Source organism: Carassius auratus, chromosome 38 (genome assembly GCF_003368295.1).
Source record: "Carassius auratus strain Wakin chromosome 38, ASM336829v1, whole genome shotgun sequence".
NCBI lineage: Eukaryota > Metazoa > Chordata > Actinopteri > Cypriniformes > Cyprinidae > Carassius > Carassius auratus.
In genome coordinates, this window is record NC_039280.1 from 17,655,978 (window position 1) to 17,674,777 (window position 18,800).

At 38.0% G+C, this 18,800-nt stretch overlaps 1 protein-coding gene across 1 annotated transcript; it reads right to left on the minus strand.

Moving 5' to 3' along the window:
• Positions 1-5,708: 5,708 nt before the first annotated feature.
• On the minus strand, positions 5,709-12,988 carry ppm1g (protein phosphatase, Mg2+/Mn2+ dependent, 1G). Its single transcript, XM_026224525.1, has 10 exons — positions 12,488-12,988; positions 12,237-12,306; positions 11,325-11,410; positions 10,901-11,024; positions 10,072-10,526; positions 8,910-9,038; positions 8,478-8,712; positions 8,240-8,369; positions 7,177-7,273; positions 5,709-6,729 (listed from the first exon to the last, which is right to left on the minus strand). The coding sequence occupies exons 1-10, from the start codon at positions 12,596-12,598 to the stop codon at positions 6,553-6,555; spliced, it is 1,614 nt and encodes a 537-aa protein (XP_026080310.1). The 5' UTR covers positions 12,599-12,988; the 3' UTR covers positions 5,709-6,552.
• Positions 12,989-18,800: the final 5,812 nt, after the last annotated feature.

The window sequence follows — 18,800 nt, forward strand, 5'->3', positions numbered from 1 at the left end:
CCTATGAAATCTGTTTCGTTTTTCCCAAATTAACCAATTATTATTTTTTCCCAAATTTTCTAGATTCATTTTTTCTTTTTTTCATTTTAAAGTTTCTGGATGATTATATTAAATCTGAAAAAAAAAACATGTCTGATTAATTAAAATCATTAAACTTTTAAACATTTTAATGGTTTAATTAAAAACATCTAATTAACTGAATTCATAAAAATAACTTATTATTAAAAGTACTTATTATTTAGAAATTCTGTGTTGTGTAAGACAAAAAAAAAAACATTAATCTATATTTTATTCCAATGAATTAAACAAACCTTTTAATATTTGTACATTTCAAAGAGCTACACAAAAGAAGTTTACTGCGTAATGAGCAATGTCACGGAATTCTAAGTCAAATATTAAATGAATTAATCAGATGCAATACAGTACACTTCAAACCATCTCACTGCTATTTAGCTACTACAGACAACATCGTGTTCGTCCGAAATGAAAGCGCATCACGCATATTAAAAGCATTTTAGGGGGCCCTTGGCTTTTGGGGGCCCTTAGGCCCTTTGCCTAATGGTTAAATCCGTCTCTGATTATATTAAAGTTGCTTTAGTGAAATCTTAGTTTATATGACTGGTTTGTTAATTCTTTACACTGTAGACATGTAGAACATATCCGTGTTTGTGAATGAAACTGTCCACAAACACCAATATCTTAAGTGAATTATATTCACACAAATAACTTTATTTTATTTTTTTAACTTTTCAATATGTGTTGACACAAAGGACTTATTTTAATTTTTGATTGATACAACATTGCACTGAATTGTTAGAAAATAAATGCGTAGAGATGTTTTCGCTCGATACCGATGAATCGTCTTTTTGAACCGGTTCACTGAGCCGATCTGTCTGAAAAGAACCGGTTCGCTTAAATGAATCGGAATAGTTCATAACGTTGACGCTTGGATCGTTGTTTTTCAAATTAAAAGTCTTGCTTAAACATTTTTAGCAAACAAAATGATTTAAATAGCTTACATAGCTTAATTTGTGCTAATAAACATACATGTAAGTAAACACAAACTCTTAAAATGTGCATTATATGTACAGATAAAACGGCTAAATCAAGAAATTTTAAACAAAACCTGAACTTTATGATGCACTTGTGCAAATTAAAGCCTTTATATGTTGCTTTACTGGAACAAAAGCATAAATAATATTCTAGCAACAAAAACAACGCAATCTTGTAATACATAAATAATTCATAAAACAAATCATTGCTTTGTTTTTGTTTTTTTTACTTCTGTGTTGTTGCTCAGTCAGTTTCACTTTTTCTGTTTGTGCACTTTAGTTTTTTTTGTAATCTTTATGTAAATCTTCAATAAATTGTTATTAATTTATTTCATTTTTTTTTTTTTTTTAATTGTTCAAAGGACCTTGAACTTTGGTGTGCAGATTTTTTGCCTTTGCTTTTTGTATTTTTCTCTGTTGAAATCTACGCACTCATTATAAATATATACTTTTTTATTTTGCTTAATTGGCACAGAATTTTTCATATTTTAAAACTCATCAGTACATTGTTACTGACTTTTGTACTGTTAATCTGTGCTTTATTTCTCTATTCTAGTTGTCCTACGAATCCCTTTATCGTAATTAAGCAATTTTTCACATTTTCAATTCTAATTTTGACTTTAATTATGAAAAAGAGACTTTTATGTCGTGTTATGGTTTCTGTCTTCACCCCTCCCCGCTGGATTCTGGACTGAGAGGTGTATGAGAGATCCTCCAATGGCTGTTTGTAACCCTGAAAACATTGGTGCTGCAGTCTGGATTGCCCTGAAGAGGCTTGATCTCAATGGTTGGTCTAATCTTGATACTAATCCATCTGAATGCAGCTAGTTAAACTAGTTAACCGTGGGGTAGCATCCTGGGGTTGCCATGGCAACGTGAACAGATTTGCTGCAGAATCTCTTTCTTCTGCGTTTTTGTAACCATCTTTGTTTTTACCATTGGGAAAATGTCCTAAATTGACTGAAAAGTAATCAGCTTTGCCTTTTGGCCGCTGTTCTAAAATCAGTTGCGATGGATCGATATCAACAGGTGCATCTGACAGCACGAGGCAGTTACTCTTATTGTTTTGACTATGGCTTTGAATAATTGCACAGTTGTTGTGTTGACATGCAAATTACATGCAAATATAGAAGATGTGTTATGGGTGCTGACATGAGCCGCTCTTTTGCAGACAGCAGGATCACAGCTCTCCGGGAGGTTCATATTCCCAGTGGAGCCCGAGGGACCAGCGTAAGACAAGTGTGTTTGTGACTAGATCCTGGCTTAGATTTGGAGATTTAATAAAAGTGATGTATTACATGAGGATGGTCTCTCCTTACAGATACTAGCTCAGTCTTTCAGGCTTGACACTTCTCAGAGGACACTTAAGGTACTGTCCGTCACCTTCCTGTGGGGTTTGAAACCTTTACTATCTGCTCCCTATTTGTATAAACTGAAATCATTTTGAAATCAATTTGCAGATACGAAACAATCGAGGATGCCTTATTCCCTTAAATCCCTGCATGCCACCAAACAGCAAGCAAATGTAAGTCCTTCCTTCGTGTCAAAGGTTTAAAGTTCACGTATAAGATTTACATTTAGTCACTTAGCTTTAGAAAATCAAAAGGAATTTGCAGCATCAAAAATTTCCTTTCTTTTATTATGGGCCAATATTTGGTCCCTAGAATTAATTTTAAAGACTTTTATTTATTTATTTATTTATTTTTACATTTATGAGAGCATATTTATTTAATAAAATATATTAAAGCAGTGTGTCACCATCTTATATCAAACACCTGAATTTAAACTTGAACATTAACAACACATAAAAGGGTGACATACTATATTTTTGACTTGGTTAAAAGAAATTTTCAGCCCAAAAAGGACAAATTGCTGAAAATGACTCACCCTCGGGCCACCAAAGATGTAGGTGGGTTTTAGAGAAATGTATCATTGCATCACTAGCTCACCGGTGGATGCTCTGCAGTGAATGGGTGCCGTCAGAACGAGAGTCCAAACAGCTGATAAAAACATCACAGTGATCCACACTACTCCAGTCCATCAGTTAACATCTTGGGAAGTGAAAAGCTTGTAAGAAAAAAATCCATCAATATGTTTTATCATTTGCTTCTGGCCAAACTGCTTCAGGTCCACAATCAATGATATTTCTTCTTCCAAGTCTATCTGTTTTAGCTTGTAAACTATGCTTGATATTTTTTTCACTGGAGGAAGCATTAATTATGGATTATGGACTTGTATTTTGTCCAGAAGCAACAGTTTAAAGTCAAAATGCCTTAATGCTGTATATTTGTTTCTTAGAAAAAACACAGCTTTTCACTTCACAAGATGTTAACTGATGGACTGGAGTGGTGTGGACAACTGTGATGTTGAATCAGCTGTTTAGACTCTCATTCTGACGGCACCCATTCACTTCAGAGGATTCAAAGGCGAGCAAGTGATGCAGTGCTTCATTTATATAAATCTGATCTATTGAAGAAACAAACTCATCTAGATCCTGAATGGCCTGAGGGTGTGTGAATATTCAGCAAATTGTTATTTTTTTTTGGGTGAACTGGTCCTTTAATGTCTGTCCATAGTCATATGTCCTTAGTCATATTTCTTAGGACTGACTACTTGTGTGTTGATTTGCTCGTGTTATTTGTACCCAGGCCGTACGTCCTTGAAGTGGCCAAAAACCACCAGCATGGTATGAGAACTTGTGGGCTTCTTTTCCCTCTAGCTTTATTACATTAACAAAAAATGACGTCATTTTCCTTTTGAATACAGTCAATCCAAGTCCCAGAAGTATTCCTGTGCCTGTTATTAATAAATCCCTAAGGTCCAGACTACAGAGCATTGTGAAAAGGGTGAGATGTTTGACTCAGTCTACAGTCTCTAATACTGAAAAACTGCTCCTCCTTTAAATGTAAAACAAAGTGACCTTGATGACCAAGTGTGCACACTGCTCTCTTATTTCAGATTGAAAGATTAGAAGAACTGTTGCCTCAAATCAAACTGAAACACCATGAAAGGTCGACAAAGGTGAACTTCTGATCCGATGCTATATTTAACTCGGCCTTCTCTCCTGCTTTGATGTTTTTCCCGTTGAAACTGAACGTTGCTCTTTCATTTTGAAGTATAAGAGGCTTTAGTTACGTCACAGATGAACATGATTTGCTGCTTGCTATTAAGCCTAGGCTGAGAGCATTTGACTGGACATACATCAGTCATCACATTTTATATACAAATGCTCATAACAAAACTCAAATTAAATCATGGTAAATAATTGCATGACTTTTATTGCAGGATATCGAGTTACTGAATCAAAAGCTGGTATTTCTTCACAAACGAATGCAGGTAAACGTATTCCTCAATTGTAGCTATGCAATCTATTTCACATATAAGAGAATGTCCTGTGATTATAATGTGTCATGATAATGTAATCTCGGTGTCTGTTGGTTTGAGATGGCGGAGTCGTACAGCTGGGAGGGGATGCTGAGAAGAGCTCCTCTGTGGTGAAGTCTGCTCGAACCCTGACTGACATCATGTGTTTTATCTGAGTTCAAATGCATGAATGGGAGATTTTCTTCTGATTAAACCTTACTCTTCTGAGCCTTTTTTGCGAATCCTTTCATCCAGTTGGTGTTTTAGGGATTTTTAGTGGCTGTATGACATCGGGTCTCCAGAGATTCACACAAGTGTCCCGCAGCATAGAGTTATGATCCGCTAACATTTCATAATACAGTAAAGATGTAGATGAGTTTGATTTGGAGAAATTCAGCATCACATCACTTGCTCACCAGAGGATCCTCTGCAGTGAATGGGTGCCGTCAGAATGAGAGTCCAGACAGCTGATGAAAACATCACAATTCATGGAAAGATGGCAAAATTGAAATGTATTGAACACATATTTCATATAAACAAAACAAAAAAGATTAATATCTGTAAAATATTGACTTGATTATTGAATTCCAGAGGTCCATAGTTTGTAAATAAGGGCTCTGGAAAAGACTAAATGAGTTTATTGCACTGAAGGTAGTTCACCTCTGCATGTTGCATGTCTTAATGTTGTGAGAACTTGCTCTTTTAATATGATTTTGTAGTATTCTGGTAATTACTCATCATGAAATCAAAGCTTAAAAGCCTGATTTTACCAAGGGACCTTATTACAAGTTCATTGATTATTTTTATTTTCACACTTCTCCTTGCAAAAGCCTCCTGCCACTGCTGCTCTTTTACACGCTCTGTTGATCAGAAATGGCCTTTGACCAGAACATGCTCATTTAGTTTTATTTTGTAACTTTCAGGAATGTGAACTCCTTTCTGAATGAGTTTAACATTTCTCTGGTGATTGATCAAGCAGACTGTAACAGGATCATTGCATCTCCCAAGAACCCCAATACATGCAATGTGTAATTAAGATGTACTAGTTTACAAATACATCAACATCTCCATTCTTCTTATTTTTTAAATATCAATATAATTCGTATAAAGGGGCATTGGTGTTTTGTGGCAAATGCTGTGACTAGTCATTGTTTATTTTTGCTAGTTTTATGTACAGCTCATAAAACTTGGATCAATCTTTGACGGTCATACAACTACACAGAAGCCAGCAGGACAGACATTACCTTGCCGCTTGAACAAACCCAATTCCCCCCAAGAAAAACAGCATTTCAGTACTTGTCTCCACTTGTTTATTGGTACAGAAAACGTTGTAGTTCTGAGCAATGACTTCTCCGTACAACCCACCAAGATGTTCTGAAAAAGTACCAAAATATATATTCCAAAATACGCTGTATATAAACCTTAATGAATCCGCTAGACGCTTCAGGACAATGAGAAAACCGTTTCGCAGTGAGGACTTCCATAAGGCATTGATCCCAACGCCAGCCTTCTGAGCAAAAAGCAGCAAGCCGATTTATTACACACATCAGGATCGGTGACACTGCAAACAGAAAACGGTTCTGAATCACGAACAAGAAACAAGGGAGAAAGGAATGTCATGAATGTGTAACTCAGCATTTCCAGAGGATTATAGTCAGCGATGGCTTCATCAGGAAAAAAAAATAATATATTCATCACATTTAAAAAAAAAAAAAAAAAAAAAAAGTATTTGATTTCAATTACATACTGGTGTTCAGAAAAACAAGCGGTCACAAATACTGACACAATGATCCACTACTGAAAATAAGAAAAGAGAGCGTTCAAATCAAGCTGACAGATACTGGAAAAACACTATGTACAGAAACGAGGGTACGATACATCAGGAGGACACACACTCGTGTCATCTCTTCTGCTATCATACTGCGTTTCGTTCGTTCAGTTACAGACGTCGTCGTCGACGAGAATAAACAAATCAGAACAAAAAACAAAAGGTCTGGGTTAACAGTTCTAGTTGCTTGCGTCTTTGAATCATTTAAAACTAAAACGCTCTTTCGGCTATCCTTAAAATCTTCCCAGTGGTCTGAATTCAAAGGGGAAAGTGTCCTCGAAATAATCAGCCCCTTCAGGAACAGCTCTTCTATTCAGTTTTGGATTTTTTGCTGTCGTTGCCGTTTTCCTCCTCCGGCTTTCGCTTCTTGCTGCTCTCGTCCTTGCTGCTCCCAAGGTGTGGGGGGAAGGTGATGATTATACAGGTCATGTTGTCACATCCTGTGCCGTCTCCTGAGGTGTCTGGTGCTAAACAGTGATCCAGCAGCTAGATGGGATTTAAAATAAATAAAACTTAGCAAGTTGATTGATTTTTTTCTTTTTCTTTATGGTTCTAAAGACTGCAAGACTATTAGTGACAAATAATAACGAATCAATGCCAATGGTAATTTTTTTAAAATGCATATTTCATGCATATTTCAAAAATGCAGCAAAACAAATGTAAAGGGCATGTAATCTTGTAGTATTATTAAATTAAGCAAACACTGCATCACATTTTAGAAAGTAATAATTCAAGTAAAAACTAAAAAAAACCACTGTACAAAACACTATTTAAAGTCACTTAAAACACATCTGACTCTGTCTGGATATTTAACAGGAATTTTTAAATCAAGAGCACATCTCAGATTCACAGAGCTGCATTACAAAAAAATAAATAAATAAATATTTCCACACAAACAGAACCCCCCCCAGAACAACACTTTCCAGCACTTACCTCTTCAATAATGGCAGACAGGGGTCTGTTTTTACCAGGCTCAGTTTTCAATCTCTCATTTACAAAGTCCACCACTTCTTGACTGCTCATCACGTTCCTTTAAAAACACCAAGACAAACATTAACACACAGACCATTTAATCTGCTCTTGACAACGCATTTCTCATACACCGATCACAGCTGACAGAGAAACTGAATAATTCTAGAAATTACAAATGAGTATTTTTGAATTGTTCCAGAAGTGATTTTTACCCTAATTAGAGGAATAATAATAATCAACTAAAACTGCTGCTTCAGCCAATTACATGCATGAAGGTAGATCTAAGAACTCAGCTAAATGCAATGAAAAAAGACCAAGGCACGACAAGGAAGTATGATCTTGAATCATTCACTTATAATTTTAGACTATGGCCCCGTCCACACGGAGATGCGTTTCTGTGAATACGCAAAAAAATTTTCTCGGATAGGCGTTTCGTCCACACGGATCCGGCGTTTTCGTAAGGTGAAACCGCTATTTTTTTAAACCGGGTCCCAGAGTGGATAAATTTGAAAACGCCGTCTTTGCGTTTTCGTCTGGACGGCTAATCCGTATATTTTCTGAAACGATGGCGTCATCAGCCCACGTCTCCCCCCTAGTCAGACACCTCTACGTCACGTAACAGCAACAAAAACATGAACAAACACTGAACGATTGTCTTTTTATTAACTAACATTAACACTGATTAATAAATGTATTATTCCATGTTCGGTTGTGTTCCACGCACAAGGTTTATGAGCATAGTCCAAGTCTTCTTCTGTTTTTAAGTGTATCTCTGTGGCAGAATTACAGCGCCACATACTGGTCTGGCATGTATACTACACCATTATGCGGTTTCGTGTGGACGCGGATATTTCTTGAGACGAGGAAAAAAAAGATCGGATTGGGGTAAGCTCCGTCTCCGTGTGGACGGGGCCTACATGATGAATAAATATATTACGAATACAACATTCTCAACTGAAAATACAAAACATAACACAGCCCAACTAACTCACTCATGTTAATGATATGGAGTCATTAATCTTACCAGATGCCATCACAGGCAATAACCATAAACTCGTGGTCTTCATTGAGAGTCAGCACTTTGACGTCAGGTAGAGCCGAGATCATCTGTTCCTCCGGGGGAAGAGCCTTGTTCCTTTTATAAAAGTGATCACCTGCGAGAAAATACAAGGTTTACATTTTCTGCAGTTCTTCAACGTAAAAGGAAATGTGCAAAATCAGACATTAGCACAGATAAATCAGGCAGGAAGCAGCAGTGTTACCAATGGCTCTGGAGAGGTTCAGGCCTCCGTTGACGCGGCCGTCCATCGTCACCTTCCCTCCAGCATTCTTGATCCTGCTCAGCTCCAGCTCGTCCTCGGGCTTGTGGTCATAGGACATGTCCACCGCCTTTCCCTTTTCAGACACCACACATCTGGAGTCTCCAGCGTTGGCCACGATGAGCTGCTTCCCACGGATAAGAGCAACTACAGCTGTGGTGCCACTGTCTGAACCTGGCTGAATGACCAAGAAAACAAGTATATAAAACACTTATTTCAAGTTTTCAAAAGCAGTAGCAAACAGGTTTCAGAAGAACAGGAACGACGTGAAGGCATCACAAACTTCAGAAACATCATCACATACTTCATTTCAGAAATAGACACTACATTTTCCACAATCAATCACATTTCAGAGGCCGTGCGACGTATGCTAACCTCCTCTTTTCCGTCCATGCCCGGCAAGCACACATCCTCCTCTTCATCACTATCGTCTTCCTCTCCCTCTTCGGTGTCATCCTCTTCATCGTTCTCACTGCTGTTCTCACCGTCCTCCTCGCTGCAGTCCTATTGGCCGCAACAAAAATAATCATTAGAATGATAAATACTTGTGTGCAAAGTAGCACTTTTTGAAATTAACGTTGCAAAGACGCTAGTATTTTTGAAAATAGCATTCAGTTTACAGTATATACTGTGCCATATTTTGAATGGACACTGCAGAAAAAAAACAAACAAAAAAGTAATATGGTGTTAACATTAAAACTTACAAAGGTGCAATATGTAAGATTTCACCGATAGAGTGCGTGTATTCAAAACAAACAAAGGCGTAGTTCGAGGGACTCATGGATGATCTAATAATGTATTAATGTCGTAGCATGAAGCAGAGTGAGAATCAAAGCAGTTAAAGCGAAAAGAGGGCACTGAACAAGCGTAACACACGGCTTCAAAGCAGCAGAGCTTTTATTATGCCACAGTCGATTGTTTCCCCTCCTTCTGGTCATGCGTATGTTGGGAAAAGCACCGCTGTTTTATCATACTAGATACTTTTTTTCCCTTCTGAAATCATTTTAATATACCATTTTGCTTCTCAAGAAACATTTCTCTTTAAGCAGCAAAAAACGTATTTCACTATTGATATTTTTGTACCTTGACGCATTTTTCCCCCCAGGATTCTTAGATGAACAAAGTTTAAAATATTTATTCGAGAAAAAAAAAAATAAAACCTTCTGTAACATGGTTCTGTAACTTCAGTAAGTGTTTTCTTTATCAATTTAACAAACTTGATAAATAAAGAGTATATATTTTTAAAAACAACTAAAATACTAATGACCTCAAACTTTTGAATGATCGAGTTGTTTTTATTTTTTGCCATATCAGCTTCTTGAATGGAAGTGTAATAGGATAGAAAGCGATGGTAATCCATTCATTTTGTGCAAAGCTGTTTTAAAATGCGTATTTGTGAAAAAACTTGACCTGACCATTTCAAACAACACTTCCTCTCCAGTTACCAGGTCAACTGTGTTTGAGACTGAAACTGCAGTGCAAGCGGTTACACAAACCTAGTGCTGAACCGTCAAACACGCTCGACTCATCTCCTCACCTCTTCCTCACTGCCGTCCTCTTCATCTTCTCCCTCCTCCGACTCTTCACTGTCCTCGAAGAACTTGGACTTGGCACTTCCTGGAGCAGGATCTGCAGACGAGGAGCAGGAAGGTCCAGCATCCCCAGTCTTCTCAGCGGATCCATCAGAGGCAGAGCCCCCAGCGGACGCAGACGCAGACACAGCCGCCCGTCTGCAGGCCCTCATCTTACAGCCTGCGGACGCATCTCCAGCAGCGGACGCCTTCTCCTTCTCACTGCTGTCGGCTTCAGAAGCACCACTCTCCATCTCACCGTTGATTCCCTTCTCAGCAGGAGATTTCTCTCCCTCCTCAGACTCTTTAGAGGCACCTGGACATGGCTTTTTGGCATTTTTGTTCTGTCCGAAGCGGTGAAGCAGCTCCTCAATTGTCATGGTTGCCTCTTCATGCAGCAGAGCTGCTTCTTCATTATCAACTGGAAAGAAAGGTTAACGTTAATTTGTAACAGTCACAACCCAGGAGCCAGTTGCTCAAATCTGGATTTGGAAATCCTATATTTTGCTACCCAGGATATCTTAATTTAATGCTGGTTTTCCTAAGCAAAACTGAATTGCATCACCCTGGTCCAGATACACTCTTTTTCTGATTTTTAAATCTGGATTACTAATGCTCTACAGAGCCTCTACTTTTTTGTATTTTAATCAAGGATACTCAATTTAAATGGAAACAAAGAGTGTTTTGGAACACTGTTATGGACTGTAGGGGCCGGGGGCCTTGTTGTCCAAAGGTCAGAGAAACATCAGTACGTCATATATATATATATATATATATAAAAACAACAACACTAACCATCATCTTCATCTGCTACTTTTTCGGTTTCTTCCTGAGGACGCCCAGCTATCTGAACAAGCTCCTTGATGACTTCCTCTGTGGTGATTCGGGCATCTATAGCCAGGAAGGCATCTTCCAGAGCCTGGGAATATGAACACAAGCAGCACAAACACAGTAATGACGTCAGGCACTAGGACCATTGTCAGAGAAGATATCATCTAATTAGAGAGTCACACGACAGACATTAACAACAATAAAACAGAGCGGTTTTCTGCTAAATCCTGCTGTCTTCTAATCACTTCTTAATGATCGTACTGAATGAATGAATTACCAGAGTTGGGGGCATGTGTCAATTAAAGGTTTATAGCAGGCACAAACTGATAAGGGTCATAATCAGACGAGCACAACAAACAACTATAAGAGAGAGGTGCAGCCAGGTTACCTTTTGCAGTTTGCCATCCTTATACGCCTTCTGCTCTTTAATGATGTCAGGTAAGTACTTGGAGCAATACAAAGCAACCTCTTCACCTGGAGAAACACAGTAAGACTCAAATAATTAAATTATCAGTTGGATTCGTGAATATTATACTCCATTTTCAGCTCATTCTGGAGTAGGTCACCTAAAAATGATTTTACCTTCTGACTGTACATCAGAACAAAGGGAGATTTATGAACGACTTTGAAGGGATGGGGGATATTTTGGTAGCCATCAGCTTCCATATTACTATTTATTTTCCATACAATTGAAGACAATGGCTACCGTCAAATGTTTTGTAACCAATATTCTTCAAAATATGTTATTTTGTCCAGTAAAACAAAGAAATGGACACAGATTTGGAACAACTTGAAGCTGAGTAAATTATGAGTACCATTTTCATTTTTGGCTGTGCTATACCTTTAAAAAAAAAAAAGCAGTTCACCCCAAAAAGAAAATCATTTAAAATCACCAATCCTCTACATGTGTGAATAAATCATCACTCTGAGTGAATAAATGTTTAATATCAGCCACACAACCAGATTATTTTTTTTTGGTGACCACTGAATTTCAACATATGGACAAAGAAAACAAGACTTTTCAAAATATATTTTATTTTCCACAGGAGGTCTCGCTGATGAGAAATGTCGAAAAAAAAAAAGTTTTTGGGGTGAACTGTCACAATAATATGTCGTCTATTTGTATGGTTCATTTTGGGGGCTTGATATGCTTTACTAAAATGAAAGCGAAAAAACAAAACCTTTGTTGTCCAAGTAAAAAGTAGCAGTTCGAATGAAGTGAGAAATATAATTTTAGGGTGAATTCTCAATTTAAAGTATCTTATACACACGTAGTGGGCTATAAAGGTTCCCATCTTACCCCCATGTCCATCATAGACCGCGAACATCGCAGTTTCATCATCCAGCTCCGGGATGCAGTTGTGCGCGTCCTGGAAACAAAACAAGATAAAACAGGAGCTAGAGGCGGGAGTCACGCGGACCTCACTGGCGCCAAAACCACTCCTGACAAACAAAACACACATACTACAGAACCACTGGCTTCAATTACACCGGCTAAAGGTCATTTACTCGTGTTTGTGTTCAGATAGAGTGACTGAAGCGGCGTTGTACCTCCATGGACACCCTCCAGCCCTGCATGGCCGCGAAGCCGAAGCGCACGCTCTCGTTCCCGCCGTTGCTCGCGCTCTTCTCCGTATTGGGTTGAGACAAGTAAGCCCCCATGATGTCTGCGAGGAGGTTTCGTGACAGAAAAGCGCGTAATACCAAATAAATCCGGGTTGCTGATTTCAAAGACAGGTGAAACGCGTGTGCACACTAGGTACTTGTCGCATCTCAGTGTGCAGTGGCCCTTAAACGAGAGACCGGTGTGTTACTGCTAGCTGACGGGCTGCTAGCGCCGCTGGATCTTATAAATCAACAAAAACAGAGGAAAGAGTCTATCAGAAACTGAGCGAACTCACTTTGAACACGGAGCTGGTGAATGCGGATTCGAATTGAGTCGCTTTTAAAACACAGAAAAGCCCTTAACACGTGTGAGTCAACATAATCGACAGTACACCAGCAAACCCATTTCACAGAGGGCGGACTTTAGGCACACCGGAAGCGGAAGTCAGAACACAGGGGTGTCACGTGACAAAAGACCGAACCAGCGAAATGACTTGAGTGAGGATTCGTTCATCTGGTGGAACGAGATTCAGAGATCCGAGTCAGTAATGATTCGATCTTCCCATCAGATCACGCATGCGCATGGTTCAGTGGCGGGATTTTGACTCGAATCTTTTGAATCGTGCTAGCTAAAAAGGTTAATTTTTATTTACCCGCTTTCATAAAATAATTAAAAAAAAAAGTACCCGCTTTCATTTAATTCACTGAGGATATGTTTAACCGACTGGAAAAATGTAGTTTAAAATGACTTAATTTCTTTAATATCTTTATTCTCCATTATTTAACAGAGAGATAAGTGTAGATGGTTTAAATCTAAACCCATCTTTATTCAATGGTATAATGAGGCAAACTCTTATACAAATCTTTAAAATTTGTTAAGAACAAGAAAGCCCTAAAGTTGACTTCTCTCTTGATTTTGTATAATTTAATTTAAAAGTCAATTTTGTTGTATTTAATTTTTGAAGCATCTTTTGTATTTATTTTATTTTTGGTTAAGTTTCGTTTTATTCTGACAATTTAATTTTTAACATGTTTTACTCCCCTGTTTTTGGTTATGCTCAATCAAGGCTGAATAAGAGGTGTTAGATTTTGGAATGTAATTTTGTACCTTGTTTGGTTGATGCAATTATTAAACAAACAAACTCAAGAATCAACTGAACTCTGAATCAATTGCTTCGTAAAATGATTCACTGTTTCCAAGCGCTCGAAACGCCACATGTTGCCGGCACCTGCTGGTCAAAATGGTGTAAATGCAACGTAAACTTGTAAAAAAAAAAAAAAAAAAAAAAAAAAACATGTATAAATGTCACCGTTTACAAACCAATTACCAATAGTTCTCATAAAAATGTAATCTATTAAATGTAATCTACAGTTATGTAATGCCACTGTGCAGCATCCACCGGGATGATGCGACGGAGCACCAGAAAGCCCACCAAACTCCAGCTTGACTGGTGAGGGCAGACAGAGAGATGAAGCCAGTTAGTCGATATGGGGATTGATTGTTAGGAGGCCATGATGATCAGAGACCAATGGGCCAATTTGGCCAGGATGCTGATTTCACGCCTCTACTCTTTTTGAAAGAGTCTTTAGCTGTACACGTGCATTTGTCTCCCAGAAAGTAATTAAATTCAATTTCTTTATTATTTTTTTTTATTTTATTATTATTATTTGCCAAATTTCATAATGCTTATCAAACTTACATACTCCGTCAACGGAAGTTTGTGGAGAGTATGAAAAAGAAACTGAAGCCTTTCGTCATTGTTAGGATGATTTTGAAACTGATATTTCAAAGTAAAAAAAAAGTCTATATTTGTCTATAAATTGAAGTCCACAAATGTTTTTATGTGGACGCCTGAAGTTCTTCATACATTTTAGAGTTATGAGTAAAAAATCCAAACTGAGCACTAATTTATTATCTAAAAACCAAACTCAGACTGAAGAGAAACTTGCATTTTATGAAGATCAGCTTTGTGTACATGACAGTGTGATCAGCATAGAGTTAAATACAACAGTCACTAAAAATATCTGGAACATTATTTACATAAACAAAAAAGAGAAGTGGCCCCGATGTTGAACCCTGGGGCACACCTCTTTCTTAGATTTAAAAGATTAGATTTATTCCCGTTTAGGACTACACATTGTTTTCACTTATGCAGGTAAGAATTAAACTAGAAGGCATTTTCAGAAGGCATGGAATTAATCTAAAAACATACGGCAGATTCTTATTAATTATATGTAATTTAATGTCACTGTATTTTAACATTTTCATGTTTATGCTACCAAAAAGTTTAGAAGATTTTTTTTTACCAAAAAATATATATATCCCAGACTTTCAATGTGGTCTTAGATTAATTGTCTCCACAATAAATAAATAAATAAATAAATGAATGAATAAATAAATTATTGATTTGTGATTGCATTCAAAAATTTGATAATTAAGAGAATTAAAACAATTCATATTTGCATACAATTATTATTATTATTTTTTTTTATGTGGTTTAATTCTAATTGTATATCAGAAAAAAATGAAGTTGTACACATTTTTTTAATTGCATTAGTATGGCCACAAGAGTGAGTGTCACATCAGGATTTTATGGACAGAGGGCGCTCAAACACAAAACATCACACATATTTCAGTGACGTTTAATAATGCCATTGGATGGCTTCTGTTTATTACTGTTTGTTGATGCTTGTGAAATTGCAGAACAGCCACTTTAGTGTTTAGTTTAGTCTTTAAATTATAGCACTTTTATATGATTTTGACTCATCAGCCCTGAATGCATGGAAGTAATTTTATTTATTTATTTATTTTTGCAACACAATATAAAAGAACATCACTTCCAAAAAATGAATGACTTTTATGGACCTTCTGCAGCTCCAGGCGAGATTAAGCAGACTTCTAAGCAATAATCTCCCAAAAGTCCCGAGCTGAAATCAACAATCTCACTGACTTTTCACCAAATCTCCCAGAGAGGGTCATCCCCCAAAGCTGGCTGAAAAATGGGAGTCCCTGCTGTGATTGACATTTCGAAAGAAGCCCGTCCAGATGGAGAGGTGTGAGAAAGTCTCTCCGCAATAGAGCCTGAGGGGGGAGGAACATTATTCCCTCAACTGCTGAGTCACATGAGACTCTTTGTTTGACCCACAGCAGCTGATATGTACAAACACACGCACATGGCTGTAGCGTGGGACTGATGCGCCACTCAACCACCTAAACAAACAATAAAGAAAATCAGCAGGCATCTAAGAAACAAATGACAGTCGGGCCACTAAATGAGTTTGGAGATCCAACTGAGCCTCGTTCATCTCGATAAACCACTGAGGTCCTGTTAACACACTCTGTCTGCTTTTTTTAATTAGCCAGCATCATTATTCATGAGGCTTTCCAATATCCCCAGACTAATGAGATGATCGACACCTTATCAGGCTTACGTCTCTACTGAAGTGGCCTGAGATGTATTTGTTTGCTCTGGGAGGGGGAGAACGAGCGTTCTCCTTTCTCTCTGTCTTGCGCTCTCCCCTTTTTTTCTCCTTGATGTGAACAACTGATGACCCGGGAATGCGCGATCCCCCGGGGATTAGGGTTTGCTTGAGTCTATGGGTATGAAACACTGCCATCTGCCACCGGGCACATTCATATACTCGGCAGAAGGCCACATCGTTTGTTGATTTAAATGGAGAACTAAACTTTCCCAGGACAGTATGACCCTAATGCCCCCACCTCCCATGCAATACTGTCTGTGTGAACTAACGGGAACGAGGCGTATTTTAAGGGAATCCCGTTACCACATGATGATGGATCTCCTCCGTTCAATATGGCAGTGTGTCTGTGGATTCGAGGGGTGTGGGAGCATCTCCTCAGTTGATTGGTAGAATGCTTCATCCGAGCTGTCAGAGCTGGAGCACCTAAGCTGCTGCTGCAGACACAAAGTCAGGCTTTGGCCATTGTGGGACCAGATGCAAGGGAGGAACATCAGACCATCAGACTGAATGCTGGCGCTAAGTGTATAATTAGCCAAAATAACTGATTTCAACTAGTCGTTATCAATCTTTGCAAGTAACTATATAAAAGTTCAAATTAAAATAGTTATCAAACTGTTAATAATGTATGAATAAATATTAGTGTCTTTAGCAGTAATTTATATAACATGTAGTGAAGCTAAGTAAAACATTTTAAAGAGTGTATTTTAACTACTTATGGAACATTCTGAAGCTGAAGATATGTTAAAGTTTTAAAATAGCTTCCTAACTCGTCTTGCAATCCAGTGACTGTACTATTCAGATTATTCTTGTATGGGCTGGAAACACTGGTACTTGTTGCCAAAAAATCATGTTGAAAGTAAATGTCACATACTAACACGATCTTACCACCAGCATTCCCACGAGAGTAACACTGGTCAGCCAGTACAATAATCCCCACTGTGATATAACAAATACTGGTCCTTTAGTCCACACAATCAGATTGCCTTTAGAACAGTTCATTCTGTAGAGGAAACCACAAACCATGAGATTTTTACTTTGTAGTTAGCCATGAACACTTGATCGCATGAAATCTGCAACCGCGAAATTCAGCAGAATTGAACTGCATGGCTTTCACATAGTTCAACACATCTTCAAGCTCACGCATGCATTATTAACATTTTTATTTTGCTTCTGCTTTCCAGCTTCTCTCCATTAAACACATTTTAAGTAAATCCTTTAGGCAAATTTCTGCTAGTTTTCCCCAAAAACAACACTAGAAAAGTCCTATCAGTCATGGCTCTGAATGGCATCAATTATTGCACACACACACACACACACACACACACAAACACACGCACACACACACACACACACACACACACACACATTTTGTTAGGACAGCAATCAGTTCGACACCTGTGCTTTGTTTAGTGTTGCTACTGTCACAGGACTGCTTCAGTTATCACACACTGTTACTCTCTTACAGGAAAACAGTTATTCTTTCTCTTATTCAACATCTCGGCTGTTTCCTCTTCCACTTTATTACGTGATTAGGGGTAAGAACACACTCATGGTTCGGCACTCTTCTCATCAAACCTTCACAATAATGTCTGCCATTATCTTCCAGAATAAGTCCACATTCTCACTTTGTGGAAGAAGAGCTGATGATAAAGCCAATAACTGATAGAGGGGTGTTGCATGAGGTGCGTCTTAAGGAGGATTATCCAGTGGCGGGATTCAAGAATAGGAATACTGGAAAGCAAGAGTGAGGTCACACAGAAACGACACCTTTACAATTCTGCCAGTTTTAACCTGACTTCATGCATGTTTGTTTGCAAAATACTTCAGTTATTTGCTCAGTTTTTATTAATGCTTTCAGCAACCAATAAACTCAACCCAGGCTCACTGGAAAAACCTGGTGACATTTCTGCAAACTGATCTCATGTTGCTTCTTGCTAATTTTGTGACACTTTCAAAGTGAACGTCCAGTGAATGTTATTAAAAGCGTTTTCAGTTTTATCTGAAACAGATGGATGTGAATCTGACAATGTCTGGCAGTTTAGAAATTAAATGTCCGGTGAGTGGCACTAACTAACAAGTAAATGGACTATCATGTTGAAAAATAACGTCCCACCTACACTAAAACCTAACATAAACCCTGGAACTCTTTTATTGAGACTCAATAAAAATACCGGGTGAGCTACTGAGCAAGTTTACTGTCAGAAAAGCCATACATATGGAGCTGATTATGTGACGCAAACATCAGAATATAGTAGTTTACTAATCATGCACTATGGTAAAAGATGTCATAACACAGTATTTTGCAAGGAACCATATAACTATTAATGTAATAAAAATAATTCTGTAAAATAAAAATAAAAGTTTTATGATCATTTCAGTTGAAAACTGCAGTGAAACATATGAAAGGGGGAAAAAAGCTCAGCAGGTTTTGTCTGAGATACACTGTTGGGCCTGTGTTCAGCTGTATTTGTTCTTCCCAAGTGTCACTGTTTTGCTAAAATCTGCCAAATGAGGGTTTTTTTTCAGCAGAATGCTTTAGAGGTGTGAGCACCATTTGGGCCAGAGTGAGTGTGGTTTACATGCTAGAATGGAGACACTTAGTTTGGTCCCAATAAATTGGCTTTCTCACCTCCGTAGGTTGTGTTACTGTGGGAAAGGAGCCAGTGAAAGTGCTGTTTATCCTCAATCCTGAACTAAACCATCTGTCACAGGCACCATCAGCGTCCCCAGCACCTTCCTCCACTGTCCCAGCGCCAACATTGAGCTTTCTCTGATA